Genomic DNA, 22,762 nt, shown 5'->3' with positions numbered 1-22,762 from the left:
TTTACATGGAGTCATGTGATGTTATGACACGGAGTTAGAGTTTAGGAGCCTGATGGCCTGGGGGAAGAAGCTCCTCCTAAGTCTCTCAGTCTTTGCCATCAGACTACGGAAGCGCTTACCAGATGGAAGCAAAGTGAATAGTCGGTTACCAGGGTGATTTGAGTCCTTGATGATTTTAACAGCTCTATTTTTGCAGCGTTTGAGGTAGATTCCTGCAGAGAGGGGAGAGCAGACCCTAAGATGCGCTCAGCTAAGCGCACAACTCTCTGTAGTGCTTTGCAGTCCTAATTGGAGCTGTTTCCATACCACACTGAGATGCACTGAGTCAATACACTTTCTATGGTCCCTGAATAGAAAGTTTTCAGGATTGCTGGTGAGACCCTGAATTTCCTCAGCTGTCGCAGATGGTACAGTCTTTGCCTGGCTTTCTTAACCTGTGCTTGGATGTGTGTAGTCCAAGTCAGGTTCTCTGAGATGTTTACACCGAGGTACTTGAAGCTACTCACCCTCTCCACAGGGGTCCCACTGATCATAAGAGGAGTGTAGGGCTGCTGCTGTCTCTTCCTAAAGTCCACGATCAGCTCTTTAGTTTTGCTCACATTCAGAGAGAGACAGTTGTCCTGGCACCATGATGTGAGTCTCTCTACCTCATCCAAGTATGCGGTCTCATCGTTGTTGGAGATGAGGCCCAGAACCACAGTATCATCAGCGAATTTGACAATAGATGTGGAGCTGTGAGAGGACACGCAGTCATGCGTGTAGAGAGAGTAGAGCAGGGGACTCAGGACACAGCCCTGTGGGGCTCCTACGTCGAGGGTGATGGAGTTTGAGGTGAACTGGCCAACTTTCACCACTTGAGGTCTGCCGGTGAGGAAGTCTTGAATCCAGTCACAGAGTGAGGAATTTAGGCTGAGGTCTGTGAGTTTAGATGCCAGCTTGATGGGGACTATAGTGTTGAAAGCTGAGCTATAGTCAATGAATAGCAGCCTTACATAATTCCCATTGTTGCTGTCCAAGTGTGTGAGGGAAGAGTGGAGGACGTGAGAGATGGCATCGTCAGTGGATCTGTTTGGGCGATAGGCAAACTGAAGAGGGTCCAAAGTATCAGGGATACAATTCACAAACACAGTGGCGTATCATTATGATACTTGATACTTGTGTTGAATTTAGGCCTGCCCAGGTTAAATCAATAATAACGCAGCACTGTTAGAGGCTTTATTTCACCATATAAATCACCCATACTTCAAAGCCAAGGTTGCCAGATCCAGGGATTTTGCATTATTGGTAAAGCACCTCCAATCCAGTTATCACAAAGTGATTTGTGCTTTGCTACTCCTGAAAAAAAACAAAGTCAGCTTTCACAATAGAAAAAAAAAACAGATTTAAAAAAACAAAAACAAAAAACAGCTTAAAAGCCTGTATATACTACAAAATTATAAATACTGTTTTGATGCAATTCAGTTCAAGTGGCAGTGCTGAGTGCTAGTCTCTTCCACTTTAATACAAGTTATAGCACAAAATGAACATGAATGAACATCAGAAACTAAGTTTAAAGATACAGTGCAACTTACCAAAACATATAACGTCTCATGTAATCACTCAATCAGCGTTTCAACCGAAAGAAAGATGGCAAATAACGTATTGTGAACAATACGTCACTTATCATTGCATTGTTCACAGTTGGTTAGTCAGCTATAAAAAACTCTAGAGAGAGCATATTTACAGTTATTATATATGTATATGAATATTTATATGACGTTTTTTGTGAAAATCATCTTATGTGCAATTGAGTTTTATACAAATGTTTTTTATTTGAGTATGATTATTTTATATGAAAATAAATAACAATGAATATAATCATGTTTTTGTCCATTTTAACCTCTAATGTAGCAAATGAGAGGGCTCCCTGTATAGTTTTGTTCAGATATCGGCAGATATCATTCTGAATAATCGGCTATCGATATTGACTGAGTTACAACTTTCGTGAACTTTGTCGCATGGCCATATATCCCACCTGTTCCCTGAGTCCTACAGAATCCAATTGTATGTTTTTTTTTTTATGGACATATTGTCTGTCAAGCCATGTTGATTTACTGTATGTCAAAAATCAACCTTTTCTAACTTGTCCTAGACTGTTTCTCTGATCTTTTCCAAATTTTATACAGATCATCATCAGACCATTCTGGCCAAAATTTATTAAAAGCTTTATGATATCTCAAACTGTTTTCGTATAACTTGTCGTCAAAGATGATGGCGTGGTGCCATACTGGAGCTGAGGCTGTATTTGTGTAATGCTTTGGTATATGAACACCAAACTTTATATATATATACACTCACCTAAAGGATTATTAGGAACACCTGTTCAATTTCTCATTAGTGCAATTATCTAATCAACCAATCACATGGCAGTTGCTTCAATGCATTTAGGGGTGTGGTCCTGGTCAAGGCAATCTCCTGAACTCCAAACTGAATGTCAGAATGGGAAAGAAAGGTGATTTAAGCAATTTTGAGCGTGGCATGGTTGTTGGTGCCAGACGGGCCGGTCTGAGTATTTCACAATCTGCTCAGTTACTGGGATTTTCACGCACAACCATTTCTAGGGTTTACAAAGAATGGTGTGAAAAGGGAAAAACATCCAGTATGCGGCAGTCCTGTGGGCGAAAATGCCTTGTTGATGCTAGAGGTCAGAGGAGAATGGGCCGACTGATTCAAGCTGATAGAAGAGCAACTTTGACTGAAATAACCACTCATTACAACCGAGGTATGCAGCAAAGCATTTGTGAAGCCACAACACGCACAACCTTGAGGCGGATGGGCTACAACAGCAGAAGACCCCACCGGGTACCACTCATCTGCACTACAAATAGGAAAAAGAGGTTACAATTTGCACGAGCTCACCAAAATTGGACGGTTGAAGACTGGAAAAATGTTGCCTGGTCTGATGAGTCTCGATTTCTGTTGAGACATTCAGATGGTAGAGTCAGAATTTGGCGTAAACAGAATGAGAACATGGATCCATCATGCCTTGTTACCACTGTGCAGGCTGGTGGTGGTGGTGTAATGGTGTGGGGGATGTTTTCTTGGCACACTTTAGGCCCCTTAGTGCCAATTGGGCATCGTTTAAATGCCACGGCCTACCTGAGCATTGTTTCTGACCATGTCCATCCCTTTATGACCACCATGTACCCATCCTCTGATGGCTACTTCCAGCAGGATAATGCACCATGTCACAAAGCTCGAATCATTTCAAATTGGTTTCTTGAACATGACAATGAGTTCACTGTACTAAAATGGCCCCCACAGTCACCAGATCTCAACCCAATAGAGCATCTTTGGGATGTGGTGGAACGGGATGTGCCCTGGATGTGCATCCCACAAATCTCCATCAACTGCAAGATGCTATCCTATCAATATGGGCCAACATTTCTAAAGAATGCTTTCAGCACCTTGTTGAATCAATGCCACTAGAATTAAGGCAGTTCTGAAGGCGAAAGGGGGTCAAACACAGTATTAGTATGGTGTTCCTAATAATCCTTTAGGTGAGTGTATATATATATGTCATTGTCACCCAACAGTGACCACATCAGATCAATTTGGTGGCAGTGCCAACTATTGGTCAAAAGTGATAAGCAATTGTGTAACATTACAAGTGATTGTATTCATGGGTTTTTAACCACTTATCTTAAAATCATCAACCACTGTCTATAATTGCTGATTTGTTAATTGGTCTGCTGCTCCCCATGCTTTCTTAGCTCCTCGTTTCACTCCTGTTGTACTTGACCCCTTTATTTCAATTCATTTTTTTGTCAGTATATTCGGCAGTACAATTTTACCATATTAGAAAGACGAATTACTTTTGAAATTACATATAATGTATTTAAGTCCAAAACACTCTTAGGTTCAGCTCATTGCATTTAATATGCAATGAATATCATTAAATGGCAATTAACATGCAGTGCAATGCAATTAACAAGTGTCTAAAAACAATACATTCAGTTCAAAAACAATATATTATTACTTAAGGGCTTACTAGGTCTCACTAGGTATGAGGTACATTATCTTTCTAAATGTCAGCTGCAAATAACAAAAGCCCTGAAATGCTTGCGCTCTACAGAGCTGACTGCAGAGCAAATAAATCTTGATAGGCAACATGTATAGGCTTTGTGTTGCAGCTGTAAAAGGCTGGACATGTGCACAGATAGACTGTCAGCACAGGTTACAGATGCTCCGCTCGTGAATTGGTGACAAGCATGTCGTGGGTTCATTTACAGCTTGAGTGGTTTCTGTCTCCTCCCGCGGGCGCTGCAGTCCAGCTCTGCTGCTGTGTCCACTGCAGAACCAGTGCAGGTCCTCTATCAGATCTCTGCATGCTGCTGAGGAGCAGTTCCTCTCCGATACGAGACCAGCATCTGTTTCAACAATGAGATCACAACTGAAAATAAATACACTTACTGAAACAACTTGCTGACACTAGAGCCTTAGCATACTAATTTTAGTTTAACCAAATTCCCATGGTAAATTCCACCAAAGAGTCTCAGTTTCTGTGGAAATAAATCCATAAATAAAAAGTGAGTGAGTGAATTAATAAATTAAATAGATTGTGAAAGCTTCATATATTGTAATTAATTTGGTAGTGTGTTAGAAACTGTTATAAGGTTTTCATAGTTTAATTTAAGTAATTTTTTACACTTTGTTGACACTTAGATATATGTATTGTTTATTATTAGATATTTAATTTCGAAGACATACTAATTTCAAAGCTCAGTTGCTCATGTTAATAACGTTTATTTACATTACCTGTGCTGTCAGTTAATGCTTACTTAAAGGAACACTGCACTTTTTTTGGAAATAGGCTCATTTTACAACTCCCCAACAGTTAAACAGTTGAGTTTTACCGTTTTTGAATCCATTCAGCCGATCTCCGGGTCTGGCGGTAGCACTTTTAGCGTAGCTTAGCATAGATCATTGAATGGGATTAGACCATTAGCATTTGGCCATCAAAAATGACCAAAGAGTTTCGATAATTTTCCTATTTAAAGCTTGACTCTTCTGTAGTTACATCGTATACTAAGATCGATGGAAAATGAAAAGTTGCGATTTTCTAGGCCGATATGGCTAGGAACTATACTCTCATTCCAGCGTAATAATCAAGGAACTTTGCTGCCGTACCATGAGTGCAGCACGCGCAGTGATATTACGCAGCGCCTGAAAGTAGTCCCCAGCTATATCATAACTACACTGAACAAAATTATAAATGCAACACTTTTGTTTTTGCCCCCATTTTTCATGAGCTGAACTCAAAGATCTAAGACTTTTTCTATGTACACAAAAGGCCTATTTCTCTCAAATATTGTTCACAAATCTGTCTAAATCTGTGTTAGTGAGGTCCTGGGCTGGTGTGGCCTTTTATTGTGGCCAGCCTAAGGCACACCTGTGCAATAATCATGCTAATGATTATTGCTAATAATCATGGCTAATCAGCATCTTGATATGCCACACCTGTGAGGTGGATGGATTATCTCAGCAAAGGAGAAGTACTCACTAATACAACTTTATAAAACACAAAACAAAATAGAATAATTTTACTATTATAATACATACGACGATGCAGGCGCCCCTTATGTTCTGGCTTATGTTCAACTGTCAATTTTTTTTTTTTTTTGTAATAATGAATGTACTTTAAAGTACTAACATTCCTAAAATAAAAACTGAAATAAAAATAATAAAAAATTTAAAAATGACAAAAGCATGGAAACTGACAAAAGCACAGCACAAAATTGCAAAACCTTTAATAAAGTGAATTAATTAAAAACTGAAAACATATAAATTAAAAATAATTCCAAATTTGAATTTGTTTTAATAATACATAAATAATAAATAACACTGATGCCTCCTCAGTCACATACAATGCAAATTAATTGTCTTTCTTTGATATACAGTTTACAGTTAATGAGATTAATTCATTAGAATATCATAATTAAATCTGTTTAATTTTATTCGATCAACAGCCATATTTTAAGTCTCATCTTTCTATGATGTTTGAATTCCTAGCACACATTGAATGAGTTGGACTGTGTGTTTACACAGAGGTTTTTAGTGAAGCATCAACCTGTCGTGTGGCTTGCAGGCATGCACACTTCAACACTAAATTACACTTGAAATTTAATTAAGATCCAGTGGAACTCTTCACACCACAGTAGAGCGTATATTCTGTGATCACAGGTGTCCAACTCAGAGTCCTGAAGTGTATCCAGCACTGAATGGAGGGTCAGAGGTCGTGACTGAGCACTTGAGGAAGCCAAAGGAGTGTTAATATCAGCTGATAAAGAGAGAGAGAGAGAGGAGCAGAAGTGAAGAGAAAGGAGTGCCACACACACACACACATACACACATACACACACTATGAACCATAAGAATTAAACACAACAGCTGCTCTGTTAGAGGGATTCTCTTCAGAATTGGTTTTGCGGTAAACATGAGCTGCAGTAATTGTGTATGACAAGGACTTGTTTGTTTGAGAGAGAGTGTCCTGTGTGATTTAGAATGTTTACAGGGATGTAGACTGACAGGAAGACATTGTTTTGGTCAGAAGGAAAGTGTTCCTTTGTTTTAAAGCAGAGACTTGATAACCCTTGCGACTGGCCGTCATCACGTGCATCTGTGCCGTGAGTTCATGACCTAGAAAAAAACATCCGTGAAGGTTAGGTACTCTTTAATATGAAGGAACCAAATGTTTATTATTGTCACAAATCTGGTCCATGACCTTCTGTCTGACTGCCACAAGAGGTCGCCTCTCCATCCTATTGATTCACACCACACAGGACTGCATTTCCCATCATCCATTTCATTGATTGCACATACACAGCTGAATGCACTGATCACACAGCTGTCACTAATTACAGGCTCACCTAAGAGCTATTACACACACTACATATAACACACTCAGATGCTGTTCTAGTTGCCGAGTATTGTCTAGCGTTTAGCACTCTCCTAGTGTTAGCTACTTATCAACTATTGTAGCTGCTTTACGGAGCCATTCCTAGTTTCCGTTTCTTATTTTAGTTTAAGTCTAGTCTTTTCATGTTGGCTTGTTGTCTGGTTCCTGATCTTCTGCCTTGTACCTTGGAGTAACCCTTTGCCTTCCATTTGGACTCTGTTTGCCCCTGCCTGGACCATAGCTCGTGTACCTGGATTACCCCTCTTGTCAAGCCCACTGGATATTGCTTGCCGATCAAAGACCACAGACGTTTACTTGAGTACTCATTTGTCTTGCCCTCGATTCACCTGTTTGCCATTTGTTCGACCCTGCCTGTGTTTTTGACGTCTATTAATAAAAGCTTGCACATGGATCTGCACGCCTCATGTCTCGTTTGCCTAGTTAGTATTAGTATTATTATTATTTATTTTGCATTTTTACACACCCTTCCATTAGTGATTTAGTCAGAACCAGTGTTACTTTAGTATATAGTTTTTATTAATATTTTGAATTAGATTTTTTTTTTTTTTTTCATAATTAAAATTTTAGTGATTTTTTTTTTATATGTCAGCATAGTTTTTAATTTTTTTCAGTTTTAGTAATTTTAATAAATCAAGTTAAACTAAATAAAGGAAATGTTGCATATATATATATATATATATATATATATATATATATATATATATATATATATATATATATATATATATTATTATTATTATTTCCGTTCAAATTAATACATTTTTCTTCCAAGTAGTGCTGTCAAACGCAATTAATCGCATCCAAAATGAAAGTTTTTGTTATATAATATTTGTGTATACTGTGTATATTTATTATGTATATATATATATATATATATATATATATATATATAAATACACACACATACAGTATATATTTTGAAAATATTTATGTTTATAAATTTATATATTCATATTATTATTATATATTTAATATATAAACATAATATTTTTCTTAAATATACACATGCATGTGTGTGTGTATTTATGTTAACATAATAAATATACACAGTATACACACATGTTATGTAAACAAAAACTTTTATTTTGGATGCGATTAATCGCGATTAATCATTTGACAGCACTAAATTTCAAGTTATGTCCATGAAATGGTACTTTAATAACCAAAATAAAAATGTAATAAAAATCAAATAATAAATATTAAAATCAAACAAAACTATTTTTAACCATTTTTTAAAAAACTTTTTTAACCAATGTAATTCAACAAAAGTATTTAGCTTAGTATATAGTTTCTGTAAAATAACTATATATCATTAATAGATTAATGATCTGTAATTGTTAATCAAAATCAAGTTTAAATATTGTTTCTTTAAATGTTGTTAAATATATACATCTGTTTATTTATTTATTTTGTGCTTCCTATCTGTATACATTGAGCTAGTAACTGTTTCATATATAATAAATTATATAGCAGCTTCATAATTTCTACATAATTTTCATATTATCTACATAATTTCTGGAAATTTTGAATTCCTTTGTTTTTGTCATTTTCACCTTTATTATGATAGGACAGATCAGAGATGACAGGAAGTGAAGTGGGAGAGAGATTGGGAAAGGTCCTCAAGTCTCGGGACGCCTGTAGCACAACGGCGCTGTATGTCGGCGCACTGCCCACAAGGCTGGTGCCTACTTGAATTCTGCTACATGTTGATTTACATAACATTTACAGTCATATTAAAGGTACATGATGTAAAATCACGGATTATTTTTGGACAGTGGAACTGATAATTTTAGATACACTGTTGTGCATTTAACCTTGATCTTCAGACTGATTTGGACTAAAGAAGGGTACGTTCAGAGCATGTTCAGAGTGTGACAGAACGCTGTGTCTCTGCTTGAATCCGGATAGACTGTGTAGTGCTGTTCAATTATTCATCACATGGAGTAAACAGAGATAAGCTGCTGAACACAGACTGGGACGGGGTTTGATAACAGCTCCCGCTTGAGTTCATTCAGACATGATACCCAGCACAAAACCCACGCGAGGCCTGCAGAGCTGCGTCTCTGTCCCGGCAGATTCCTGGAATCGCTCTGAATGAATGGCAAACAGAATGGAGTCTTGCAGTGTGGAGATGAATTTACTATCTGTTATGCCGTGGTAATTCAAGCCATTATGAATGTGGAAACGCATTCAGTGTGGCTTCTCATGCAAACATGGGTGTGCCATAGTCACACTGTTTGCCAAGCGTTCCTCATGTGGCCATATAGACAGGCAATATCCTCCAGATTTATGTTAATGTGGCCATAATAGTGACCAAACCCCTGATTTACTGAAGCATTGTGAAGTTCTGTTTTGCAGAGACGTTATGGTGGCATGTTTAGTAGTTTAATTTGCTCTGTTCATATCTTGTCATTGAAGGATTTATACAAACGCTTATATCTCACACCATAAACTAATAGTATGTGCACTTGTAGTGTACTTCAAATCTTAAAAGTGTATTTAAAAGAGTGTATTTACTTGCAGATAGTATATTATTAATGAAAGAAAATGCCACTTAAGTGAGATACTTTGATTTTAACACTTAATACTTTAACACTTTATTTAAAGGTGTCCTTGTTACACGTTACATGTACTTACTATAATAATAACAATTAATTATGCATAATTACATGCAATAACCCTAAACCAAACCCTAATCCTAACCATATAGTAAGTACATGTAGTTAATTAATATTACTCAGTACTTAAATGTATAATTACACTTTAACAAGGACACCTTCAAATAAAGTGTAACCCACTTTCTCAACACACTTAAGTACACTTTGTAATATTGTTTAAAAAATAGTACTTATTACAGAAATAATACACTTTAAAAGAAATTTCTTACGTGTGAACTTAATGCGATGTTTTCAGACACTTAATTGCAATTTTATTTAATTTATATTAAATGCATATAGCTGGACTTTTGAGTATTTTTGACCCACTTAAGTACATTTATATGTCGTTATTTCTATTGTCCTAAATATTGATTTTGAAATATGGTTAAAGTTACTGCTGAATGACAAGCATGTGTTGTACTGAATGTACCGACAATGTGCTTTAGTAAGTCAACATATCAAAATAAGTGTACTTCTTTAAAACGTGACAAAAGATTATTAAAAAATAATGATTCAAAGTGTACTTTTTAAAGTAAAACTCTAATTTTGACATTATAAAGTGCACTTAAGTAGCTTTTATTTCATTAATACTTTATTAATAATTCCATTCATATTTTTAAATATACTTTTAAGACACATTCAATATAGTTGAGCACTTTTTAGCAAGAGAAACCAAGAATTTTCAGTAAAAAAAATTTGTCGTAGTTTAAATGAGCATTAACTGATCCAGCCTGATATATAACGTTTTGAACATTTCTAAGCTACATTTATGATAGAGCTGTTGTCAGATGTTAGGGAAACATCATTTTGACTTTCCCCATTCGAGTAGATGGAGCTGCACTATATCTGTTACTGTACCCATAGACTCGATTAGGGGCTTAAACGCACACCTTGCAACTTCCAAACTCATAACTAGGACTTCAAAAAGCAGTTAAAGCAGTAGCCTATAAATATTAGATGCTATACAGTGGTACAGTGGTGTTTTGGGGGCCTCAGCTGCAGGTTGTTTGTTTGCAGCACTTTACACCCTTCCTCTCTGAAAGAGGGGCTTTAATCAGTGCATCAGTGTTCAAGTAATTAAACTACTTAATTATGCAGAGCCTCAAACAATGTACAGTATGTGACAAAGACCAAATGCCTAGAAAAGAACAAAAGATGCACTTTTAGGATCTTCATTCATCAGGACAGTCGCCTCACTAAAGGCTCACTAAAGTCCTGCTCATGACTTGTCTTCTCGGTCTATGAATGGTTTTAGATGTTTCTCCACTAGGGAACCTGTGTGTTAACTTGACTAAATTAAGTTTCTTTTGTTAATAAGCTGGAGAGCTCTGCTCAGAGTGGCAGATTAAAGGACAAAGGGGTTTTGTTAGAGGCTTTACAGAGTCTGGGGGTCATCTGCCATACTCGGGACAGACAGTTTAAATGTGGCCTTTTAAGTTTACTGAGCCCGAGGGTCTCGTCTTGTGTGCCCTCCCCTGTGGCACACACACACACACTTTTATTTTTTTGAGATGCTTAAGAAAATGAAAAAACTAAAATAAATACTTCAAGAACCACAGCTGCTGAAAGTGTTATTACTGTTGTGTACTGGCATTACTGTTGTGCTTTATTGAGTTAAAGGATAAAAATCCATGTTTCATTTGCAAAATTAAATTTCCATTTATTGGCGTCTCACATTAGCATGTTACTAATGTGACTGTATTGAACTGTCAGTCACAAACCACATGCTGCGAGAGAGACTGTCAGTCCTCTCTTTATTACAGCCTGCGGAGGAGAAAACAGAAAGAAACAAGCTAGTTTTTCAATTTCAGTTTTGTGTGATGTGTTCAGTCATCAAAGATGATAATTCAATTTGATAATCAATTCAAATTAACTGAAGTAAACACACACCTTTAAAAAACATTTTTTAATGTGCAGGTCTTGATAAAGAAACAATATATGTGACCCTGGAGCACAAAACCAGCCATAAGTAGCACGGGGGGGTATATTTGTAGCAATAGCCAACAATGCATTGTATGGGTCAAAATTATAGATTTTTCTTTTATGCCAAAAATCATTAGGATATTAAGTAAAGATCATGTTTCATGAAGATATTTTGTAAACTTCATTTTTGATTAGTAATATGCATTGCTAAGGACTTAATTTTAAAGGCAATTTTCTCAATATTTATATTTTTTGCACCCTCAGATTCCAGATTTTTAAATAGTTGTATCTCGGCCAAATATTGTCCGATCCTAACAAACCATACATTAATGGAAAGCTTATTTATTATATGATGTATTAACCTCAAATTAAAAAAAAAAAACTGAGCTTTATGACTGGTTTGGTGGTCCTGGGTCACATATAAGGAAAATATTACAGTTTATCTTGATTGCTAAAACACTAACTGATCCATTTGGCTCAATTTCCCAAACAGTTCCTGAAACAAAGACACATTTCTCAAACCTTTTACTGTAAGCGAGCAGTTATTAGTTTGGCCAACTGAAAATATGTGCATTTGATGATATGACAAATGGTGTTGTGTTTGGACAAATGGTGCATAAATGTTTGTGTAAAACCTATAAAAGGATTGAAAAGTTACAATTGCTTTTTTCAGATATTTTTAAGCATTGGTTAGTTGTGTTAACTAGTATATAAACATTTGAGAGTTTTGTGTACAGTATTTTGAGAAAATCCTTTGCCTGATTTTTAATTTGTATGAAAAGAATGAAAATGAACAATCTGTTAAGGACAATTAGGAAGTGTTCGGATCACTGTGTTAACTCTTGAGAACAGTGACCTGAGTTTGGAGAAATGTGTCAAATCGATTGAGAAATCTGTAATGTTGTGTAAATTGAATGTGAAACGCTCTGCCATCTGTTGGCAGCACATGCAATTACAATTTGCAAAGATATGAGCAGGATATGAGCTCTCAGCCACTTATAAATAGCAGACTGCAATGTAAACATCTAAGATCTGTCATGGCAAATATCATCTTACCAGAGGTTTTTATTTACTGTGTCGAGTGGTTTCAAGCTGTCCTGAGTCATATTTTTATGCTGCCGAAAACCAATAAAGATGCAACAGCTGAAAGATGAAAGTTATTACCAAAATAGATGTTCTGCTTGCCCCTCAGTTGCTTCAAAGAGTATATAATTGACCAGGACCATTTTTACGAACCCAGACAATGAAGATTGCTTGAGCATGTTGGGGACAGTCAGCGCAGCTCTTGATGGTTTGATTATAAGGCCGCTGAATGGCTGTTGATTGGGGTGTTAATTGTTGCGGAGGCGTAATGTTGGTCACATGGTTATAGCGGGTGGGTTGAGGAGGACATTATTAAACAACCCCATGGGTTTGACAGCTTTCTCTGCTCTGAAGCTGATCTCTTACTCTGACAAGCAACAGCATCTCTCATACACAAAATATCTCAACTTTTGCCTGGTAGAGGATGAACGGGGGAAAAATCCCATTCATTAACAATGAAGAAGGACCATATCTGTGATGTAGTGACACAGTATCACAAAAACATAAACTTACAAACTTTTGGATTCGAAGGCACCCATTATCAAACATAACCTCTGACTTCCATTGTATGGCCAAACAAATTCTCAAAATCTTCTTTCATTTTCCACAAATGAAGGAAACACTATGTGACCCTGGACCACAAAACCAGCCGTATGTCAATTTTTCAAAACTGAGATCTATACATCATCTATACAAAGCTGAGTAAATAAGATTTCCATTGATGTATGGTTTGTTAGGATCGGACAATATTTGGCTGAGATACAACTATTTGAAAATCTGGAATCTGAGGGTGCAAAAAAATCTAAATATTGAGAAAATCACCTTTAAAGTTGTTCAAATGAAGTTCTTAGCAATGCATATTACTAATCAAAAATGAAGTTTTGATACATTTATGGTAAGAAATTTACTAAATATCTTCATGGAACATGATCTTTACTTAATATCCTAATGATTTTTGGCATAAAAGAGAATAATTTTGACCCATACAGTGTATTTTTGGCTATTTCTACAAATATACCCCAGCGACTTAAGACTGGTTTTGTGCTCCAGGGTCACATATTAATAATAACTTAAACAACCACCTAGCAAACACCTGAAACATGAGCAATTACAAAATGTTATTATTTTTTTTTTTAGAATGATGAAAGTTTATAATAATTCTTCTGAAAGCCTGTGATATCCCACAATCCTGTTCGTGCAGTTTGAGTTTGCTGAAAGAATACAAACGGTGTCTGGAGCTGTTTAATGATTCAATTTCTATAGAGAAATATGCATTGTCGTCATTTCTCACTTGTCTAAAGGTGATCAGATGTGACGTTTAGTGCTTCAAAGGGTAGCGGTGCCTTCATACAAAAAGCCTTAATTACCAAAAAGCACATTGCACACAGATTTCCAACTCCAACACTCGCTTGTTTTGAAATGATTGTTTTTATGAGTAATTATCAGTGTCATTAGATTAGAAGACTTGAACAGTGCTGTAGTGTTTCCAGATGAGAGTAATAACAGCACACCGCTGTGATCCGCTCAAGACGACGGCCTGTCATTTCAACATGCTGCACTTTTCCACACACTTCCATCAGAACTATAAACCCCTCCGTTTCCAAAAACCCTGCTAATAAAATGCACTGGAATGGGTGTAGCTGGTCAATGCACAGCCTAATATAGCAGTTGTTATTTATTCTCCACGGCTGATGAAGTAATGGTGAGATCATGAGGCTGGGTTCACCTCTCCTGTCCTTTTTTCACTCAGACGTCGTGTGGTAACACGTCGAGTCAGTCAAGCAGAGGCATCTGTCTTCCCTCGTTGGAATCATCTGCATCCAAGAATGTTTCTGAACATCAAGAAAGATGTGTTGCGTTATGAATATATTCTTCAAATACACTGACTGTTAGCTCAAGAGCTGGGCCTTTTCTTCATTTTAATATCAGCGCAGGTCAGTATCACTGACATTTCTGACTTTACGCCCCAAAAATATCAAAATTAACATGCCAGTCATACAGTATAAGAGGTGTATTCAAGTCATTATATGAATTGCATTTTAATGCATTTTAATTGTGATGCACCAAAACACTGAAACTGGAATTAAAGCCACCTCCTGATTTTAGCCTTATATATTAAACATATAATTACTCCAGCCTCAGTATTGGTCATGCTGAAGTGTGTTCGCACTGATTAGTGTACCTGTTGTTCATTGTGTGCACAAAACAGATGCTGATGCTTAATTTTTTCAAATTAAGGCCTTAAAAAGTATGGAATATTGCATGCATTGCAACCAAATGAATATCTTCCTCAGTATTTTATCTTGTTTTCTAATAGAGATATCTAAACCAAAATAGTTACATGTTGTTTTCTGAGAAACCGAACAAAGTGTATGCTTAAAACAGGAAGAAATGTGTGTCTGTGGAGTATATCCCATTGGATGAAATCGATTTTCTGAGGTTGTTGGCAGTTTTTTATTCATAAACTCGCTTCTTTTTGATCATTTTCACAGAAAACCGGACTGTCATTTTGTCATTTTGCTTTAATAATCAGTTTTGATTTAAGAATCTTTAGATATTTGCACTGGAAACCAGGACAATATACTGACAAAAAAGAGGAAGAGTGTCTTTTTTGTGTTTTCAGTGTGATCTTTTTTTGTGTGATCAGAAGATACAGTAAAAGTTATTTCCATATTCTAGTTGAGCTTCTTTTGGTAAAATCAATTTAAAAGGAACATCTGTTGGAAATACAACCAATTTTTTGCTCCCTATGCATTTGCATTTATAAAACAGAGTATTGTGCTCCCTTCAATTTGATCCTCAAAATGCTCCTTACTTGGTCTTAAAAGGGGCTTAAAGGGATAGTTCACCAAAAAAATGAAAATTAACCCATGATTTACTCATCCTCAAGCCATCCTAGGTGTATATGACTTTCTTCTTTTAGACGAATCCAAGTCTTCATTTACTCTGCATTTAATCCCACTGCTGTTTCAGAGAAAGATGTAGAGAGCTATAACTTCTGATGTTTCTTTCCTGCGGCCGGTCAAAGCCAAATAAACACTGAATCTCACAGACATTTTTGAGGAGCTATAGGATTGTTACGCATATTCAAAATTCTCTCACTTCGTGTCAAGCAGTAAAGGAGGGATGGTAGCAGCGTTTGGGACACGTGGACAGGCCGCAGAAAGTGATGTGGCAGAGGCCGGTTTACTTTTGGAAGCAAAATGGCAAGACTGTGTGTGTGCGCGAACAAATCTGTCCTTTAAGTTTCATGTGTGCTCCAAAAAAGTGCAGTAAAATGGTGAGCTAAAATCGTGGCTGGCAGTGCAGCTGAGGGCTGAGTCCCACAAACCTCAGCTCTTTCCTTCACTGCCTGGCTGCCCTCCCAGAGTCTCCGGCTCCAACCTCAGCGAACAGAAATTCCCCCGCTCTGCTCTCCAGGGGCACAGAGGAGTCTCCACGCGCATAGGGAATGTAGTCGAAACGCATGTCACCTACTTGTCAATCTTGCATGAGGGAGCAAAGATTAGGAGCTGGTGAAAGAACGCTCTGTCTAGAGTTTGACCCAGACGAGGTTTGGTTGCGTAAGACGGGGGCGACCCGGGTACCGCCCGGCCATGGCTTGGGGTTTAGTGTGTGGGGTGGAAGCTCTGCTGCTGCGGAGCGGCATGTTCATATGGCAGATCGTCGTGTGGATGATCCGAAGGTGTTACCTGCAGAGGATGAGGTCATGTCAGCAGTGCCTACAAACCTGCTTCTACCTGGGCGACGTCTATCAGGTACCGGCTCTTTTGTATCAGCTCAAAGTTGGAGATGATTTTAGTCGGTGTTTGAGAGTTCTGCGTGTCATTTGCGTCAGTAGACTAACAGAAGACTTTTGGTTGTGTCAAAGTCTGCTTTCTAAAGTCTGATTTTAATATGAACGCATAATGAACTCAATGTGACATTTCCATCAAGTTTTTCAAGGATGAAGCATCTCATCTATTCACAATTACAGCACTATACTCTTACTTGACAAAAATGGTCTTATTTTTTTTTTTTTATTATTTATGTATTTATTTATTTTTTTAAACTGAGAGATACATTCACATATTTATATATTGGAAATATATATTCACATAAAATATATATTCACATGTTTACAGTGTAGTTCAAAAGTCTGAAAGCATATCGACAATCTTTCTCATTAAAACCTGAAATTTATCATAAAGCTTTTGGATTTAAACAGAAAAGTTGTGTTGTTAAAGAAGAACTGTTACTGCTAGAACTGTTTTTGGTCACTAAGCAAATGTGTCACACAACTGACAGAATAATTTGTTATGGGAAAAATAGAAGATTTAATTAAACAAATACCAAATAAAAGCTTTTTCGCTTAGTGGTCTATGATCTTCGTATCCTATTGTTCATTGTGATGCCGCTGCATTGTTATACAATGAAAAGTTAATTTTCTCCAAAAAACCAGCAACAGCTCATGCAAACAGAAATTACAGACTTGGAAAAGGGCTTTTGAAACTTTTCCAGAGTATGAGTCTCATAATGCAATAATCCAGCATATAGGTTTAGCCATCAGGAGTGCAGTGCAGATGAAAGATCTGAGCTAGTAAACACGTTCCATACAAATACTCTACCATGAAAGTGAGTCTACTAATAAAACTTAAAGTATTATGCTCCACATTTATCCTGACCAAAGATTGTATCATATTCTGAATTCATTTGGACTGGACTTTTACAAGAACCCCTCAGCAGTTACGTGAAATTATACATCATCTCCACCACAGTATATTGTAAACAGACATGTTTTGGTATTGGTTTGTTTATAGCACAGAGTCTTTGAGTCGAGCTGAAAAACAAAGCAATTTTGTGCTGTTTTTGTGGTTACTTAAGATTCTACTGGTTTGTTAACAGATGTTTTATCTATTTAAAAATGCACCAACTTAATTTCTTCGTCCAACATCCTGTTGTTATTTTCAGTGACAGAAAAATAACTAGTTTCTGGTTTGTTCTGCACACCAAATGTGTGCTTTTCCACAATAATCCATGTGCATGGCTTCTGGTGCAAAGCGTATGTAGACTTTTGCCTTCTGGTACAGTCCTTTTGGAAAAAACAATCTATTCTAAATGCAAAAAAACAATACAAAACAACTTTGAACTCTGTAATGCGCAGCCCTAAAACATTTCGAATGTAACAGGACTTTGACAGAGAAATGTCATGGAATATTTATTTATTTGGTTTGTTTGTTTGGTTGATTGGTTAGATAGTTGTTTATTTGGTTGGTTGGTTAGTTGAGTGTTTTGTTTCATTTGTTTGTTTGGTTGGTTAGTTTATTGGTTATGGTTTGTTGGCTGGTTGTTTGGTTGGTTTTTAGTTTATAAGGTTGGTTGTTTGGTTTGTTGGCTGGTTGTTTATATGGTTGACTGGCTCGTTGTTTGGTTGGTTTGTGGATTGATTGGCTGGTTGGTTGATTGTTTATATGGTTGGTTGGCTGGTTGTTTATATGGTTGACTGGCTCGTTGTTTGCTTGGTTAGTGGGTTGATTGGCTGGTTGGTTGATTGTTTATATGGTTTGTTGGCTGGTTGTTTATATGGTTGACTGGCTCGTTGTTTGGTTGGTTTGTGGATTGATTGGCTGGTTGGTTGATTGTTTATATGGTTTGTTGGCTGGTTGTTTATATGGTTGACTGGCTCGTTGTTTGGTTGGTTTGTGGATTGATTGGCTGGTTGGTTGATTGTTTATATGGTTTGTTGGCTGGTTGTTTATATGGTTGACTGGCTCGTTGTTTGGTTGGTTAGTGGGTTGATTGGCTGGTTGGTTGATTGTTTGTATGGTTTGTTGGCTGGTTGTTTATATGGTTGACTGGCTCGTTGTTTGGTAGGTTTGTGGATTGATTGGCTGGTTGGTTGATTGTTTATATGGTTGGTTGGCTGGTTGTTTATATGGTTGACTGGCTCGTTGTTTGGTTGGTTTGTGGGTTGATTGGCTGGTTGGTTAGTTTATTGGTTATATGGTTTGTTGGCTGGTTCTTTGGTTGGTTTTTAGTTTATATTGTTTGGTTGGCTGGTTGTTTATATGATTGACTGGCTCGTTGTTTGGTTGGTTTGTGGGTTGATTGGCTGGTTGGTTACTTTATTGGTTATATGGTTTGTTGGCTGGTTGTTTATATGGTTGACTGGCTCGTTGTTTGGTTGGTTTGTGGATTGATTGGCTGGTTGGTTGATTGTTTATATGGTTTGTTGGCTGGTTGTTTATATGGTTGACTGGCTCGTTGTTTGGTAGGTTTGTGGATTGATTGGCTGGTTGGTTGATTGTTTATATGGTTGGTTGGCTGGTTGTTTATATGGTTGACTGGCTCGTTGTTTGGTTGGTTTGTGGGTTGATTGGCTGGTTGGTTAGTTTATTGGTTATATGGTTTGTTGGCTGGTTCTTTGGTTGGTTTTTAGTTTATATTGTTTGGTTGGCTGGTTGTTTATATGATTGACTGGCTCGTTGTTTGGTTGGTTTGTGGGTTGATTGGCTGGTTGGTTGATTGTTTATATGGTTTGTTGGCTGGTTGTTTATATGATTGACTGGCTCGTTGTTTGGTTGGTTTGTGGGTTGATTGGCTGGTTGGTTGATTGTTTATATGGTTTGTTGGCTGGTTGTTTATATGGTTGACTGGCTCGTTGTTTGGTTGGTTTGTGGATTGATTGGCTGGTTGGTTGATTGTTTATATGGTTGGTTGGCTGGTTGTTTATATGGTTGACTGGCTCGTTGTTTGCTTGGTTAGTGGGTTGATTGGCTGGTTGGTTGATTGTTTATATGGTTTGTTGGCTGGTTGTTTATATGGTTGACTGGCTCGTTGTTTGGTTGGTTTGTGGATTGATTGGCTGGTTGGTTGATTGTTTATATGGTTTGTTGGCTGGTTGTTTATATGGTTGACTGGCTCGTTGTTTGGTTGGTTAGTGGGTTGATTGGCTGGTTGGTTGATTGTTTGTATGGTTTGTTGGCTGGTTGTTTATATGGTTGACTGGCTCGTTGTTTGGTAGGTTTGTGGATTGATTGGCTGGTTGGTTGATTGTTTATATGGTTGGTTGGCTGGTTGTTTATATGGTTGACTGGCTCGTTGTTTGGTTGGTTTGTGGGTTGATTGGCTGGTTGGTTAGTTTATTGGTTATATGGTTTGTTGGCTGGTTCTTTGGTTGGTTTTTAGTTTATATTGTTTGGTTGGCTGGTTGTTTATATGATTGACTGGCTCGTTGTTTGGTTGGTTTGTGGGTTGATTGGCTGGTTGGTTACTTTATTGGTTATATGGTTTGTTGGCTGGTTGTTTATATGGTTGACTGGCTCGTTGTTTGGTTGGTTTGTGGATTGATTGGCTGGTTGGTTGATTGTTTATATGGTTTGTTGGCTGGTTGTTTATATGGTTGACTGGCTCGTTGTTTGGTAGGTTTGTGGATTGATTGGCTGGTTGGTTGATTGTTTATATGGTTGGTTGGCTGGTTGTTTATATGGTTGACTGGCTCGTTGTTTGGTTGGTTTGTGGGTTGATTGGCTGGTTGGTTAGTTTATTGGTTATATGGTTTGTTGGCTGGTTCTTTGGTTGGTTTTTAGTTTATATTGTTTGGTTGGCTGGTTGTTTATATGATTGACTGGCTCGTTGTTTGGTTGGTTTGTGGGTTGATTGGCTGGTTGGTTACTTTATTGGTTATATGGTTTGTTGGCTGGTTCTTTGGTTGGTTTTTAGTTTATATTGTTTGTTTGGTTGGCTGGTTGTTTATATGATTGACTGGCTCGTTGTTTGGTTGGTTTGTGAGTTGATTGGCTGGTTGGTTGATTGTTTATATGGTTTGTTGGTTGATTGTTTTTTTTGGTTGGATGGGTGGTAGATTATATGGTTAATTGGCTGGCTGGTTGGTTGGTTGTTTGTTTACATGGTTGATTGGCTCGTTGTTTGGTTTGTTTATTGGTTGGTTGTTTGGTTGATTGACTGGCTGTTTGTTTGGATAGTTGTTTGTTTGGTTGTTTACATTGTTGGTTGTTTATATGGCTGATTGGTTTGGTTGTTGGTTGGTTGGTTTTCTGGTTGATTGGCTGTTTATTTGTTTGTTTGTTTGCTTGCTTGCTTGCTTGTTTCACATGTAAAATGTTGCACAGAATACTGAAACTAAGTGACACTGAATTGATCTGTTTAAATTTAGAGCGTACAGGCAAATTTACACTGCACTGACAGACGCAGACCAATGCCGACGGTCACCAGATTGCAGTACGCCACGTCTCAGACATCCCAAGGCCCAACAAACACTGATTCAACATGCTGAATCAGCAAACACAAGCGGCAACCGACGCCAACAGACAACAACGGGGGTAACACAGAGATCTGACAAAACCCGCAGAATGTGTCTGTTGACGTTTGTCTGTGTCTGTCAGTTCAGTGTGAATTGGCCTTATGAATACCAAACTTACAAATTAATTTCTTTTTAAAAAATATTTGAATTTGAAAATAAAAATAACAATGTCTAACACTAACGCTGTACTGAAATTCAATTTCAGGCATCTGAGAATGAATCTGCCATTTGCAGAAACGTCTCATCTGCAGAATCTTGTCAATATGCTGCCATAACAGATCCTTTCTGGATTGTTTTGACTGTGGCTGAGAGATGCCTTGTGACTCATAGCTCTGCTCTAGATGACAGTTATTATATACTGTGGTAGTGAAATATTTCTGTCTGTTTGCTCTCCCGTGTGTACCAACTGAAAGAAGACATTGTACATCTTGAATTTTGAACCTAATGAGTTAAGTTAGCGTTCATTTGGCCCCTGTAGTGGGCGAGGAGGAGGAGCTAGTGCACTGTCAATCTTCTGATGTCATACCTGTGTCCACAGATGACCGAGGGACGACTCTGCCAGGTGCAACTCCTGGAGGACAGGAAGCTGGAGCTCTTGGTCCAGGTATATTGCTTCACAGCTCTGATCCCAGTTCTAGTCTATTATACCTCACTCAAGCGTAATGGACCTCAATAAACCTCGCTTTCTCACATTATATTGATCAATGGATTTTCTCTCGCAGCCAAAGCTGTTGTCTCGTGAACTCTTGGATTTGGTCTCATCCCATTTTAACCTGAAAGAGAAGGAATACTTTGGGTTCACCTATGTGGATGACATGTGAGTACCTCTTGTAATAATGTTGTCTATAGAGGTTCTAAAAAAATAAAGGATGAAAATACATGGCAAACCTGAATTTAAAGGGATGCAAAATGAAAATTCTGTCATTAATTACTCACTGCTCGAATCATATAGATTACTTTTATGATACATGTACTTGTTGAAGCATTTCAGGGTTTTGGTGGAACAGTCCTTCGGTGGAGGGACAGAAATCTCTTAGATTTCATTAAAATGATCTTCATTTGTGTTTTTCGAAACTGATTGAAAGGTTTGGAATGACATGAGGATGAGCAAATGAGGACACAATTTTCATTATTGAGTGAACTATCCCTTTAAGATCATCAGAATGTTGTAGTCAGTTCAGATGGTTTATTTGAATGAACCAGTTCTGAAAATGTATTCACTGAAGCCATTCATTGATTCAATGAACAACATTTAAAATTACGGAAGCCCTTTTCTGCACTGAAAATAAAAAAATAAAAAAGGTAATTGCAACATTTAATCTCACAATTCTGATATTTTTCTCAGGATTGGCAGATATAAACTCGCAACTGCAAGTTATTCAGTTCAATTCTAAGGAAAACAACTATTTTCTTACAATTGCGAGTTTTAATTTTATCGCAATTACATTTTTTATTTTTTATTTCAGCGGCGGAAACAAGTCTCCATATAAAATACATATAAATTTAAGTGTTAATAATACATTTGTTAAATACAGCTGTTCATCACTATGGTTTTAAATAACTTATGTAGACTGCATATGTATCGTTTCCCTTACAAAAAAAATAATGCGGTACCATAATATAGTATTGTTTCACATGGTAATATTGTTTTACTGTAATAATAATAATAATAATCATTATAATTAATTTTAAATTATTATTACTTTAATATATACCATGACAAACAATGACCTTATTCATATACAGTACCTTGGTATTTACAGTATATGGTACTTCAGTGAATACTGTACATATGTAAAAACATGGTATTATCAAGGTACCATGTTAAAAAAGCATTTT

General features: G+C 37.1%; 1 protein-coding gene across 1 annotated transcript in view; it reads left to right on the top strand.

Annotated features, from left to right (window-relative positions):
* Positions 1–16,217: 16,217 nt before the first annotated feature.
* Positions 16,218–22,762, top strand: part of LOC306859713 (FERM domain-containing protein 4B-like) — a gene marked incomplete at both ends in the record, with an annotated part of 27,073 nt that continues 20,528 nt past the window's right edge. Inside the window, 3 exons of the mRNA XM_079400917.1 lie at positions 16,218–16,379; positions 21,462–21,527; positions 21,646–21,740. Of these exons, the coding sequence (XP_079257043.1) occupies positions 16,218–16,379; positions 21,462–21,527; positions 21,646–21,740 (323 nt within the window). The remainder of the gene's footprint in view (positions 16,380–21,461; positions 21,528–21,645; positions 21,741–22,762) is intronic.

This window comes from Barbus barbus (assembly GCF_936440315.1).
Source record: "Barbus barbus genome assembly, chromosome: 40".
In the NCBI taxonomy this organism is placed as follows: Eukaryota; Metazoa; Chordata; class Actinopteri; order Cypriniformes; family Cyprinidae; genus Barbus; species Barbus barbus.
The sequence above is the reverse complement of the archived record's forward strand: the minus strand, read 5'-3'. Positions and strand labels throughout refer to the sequence as shown.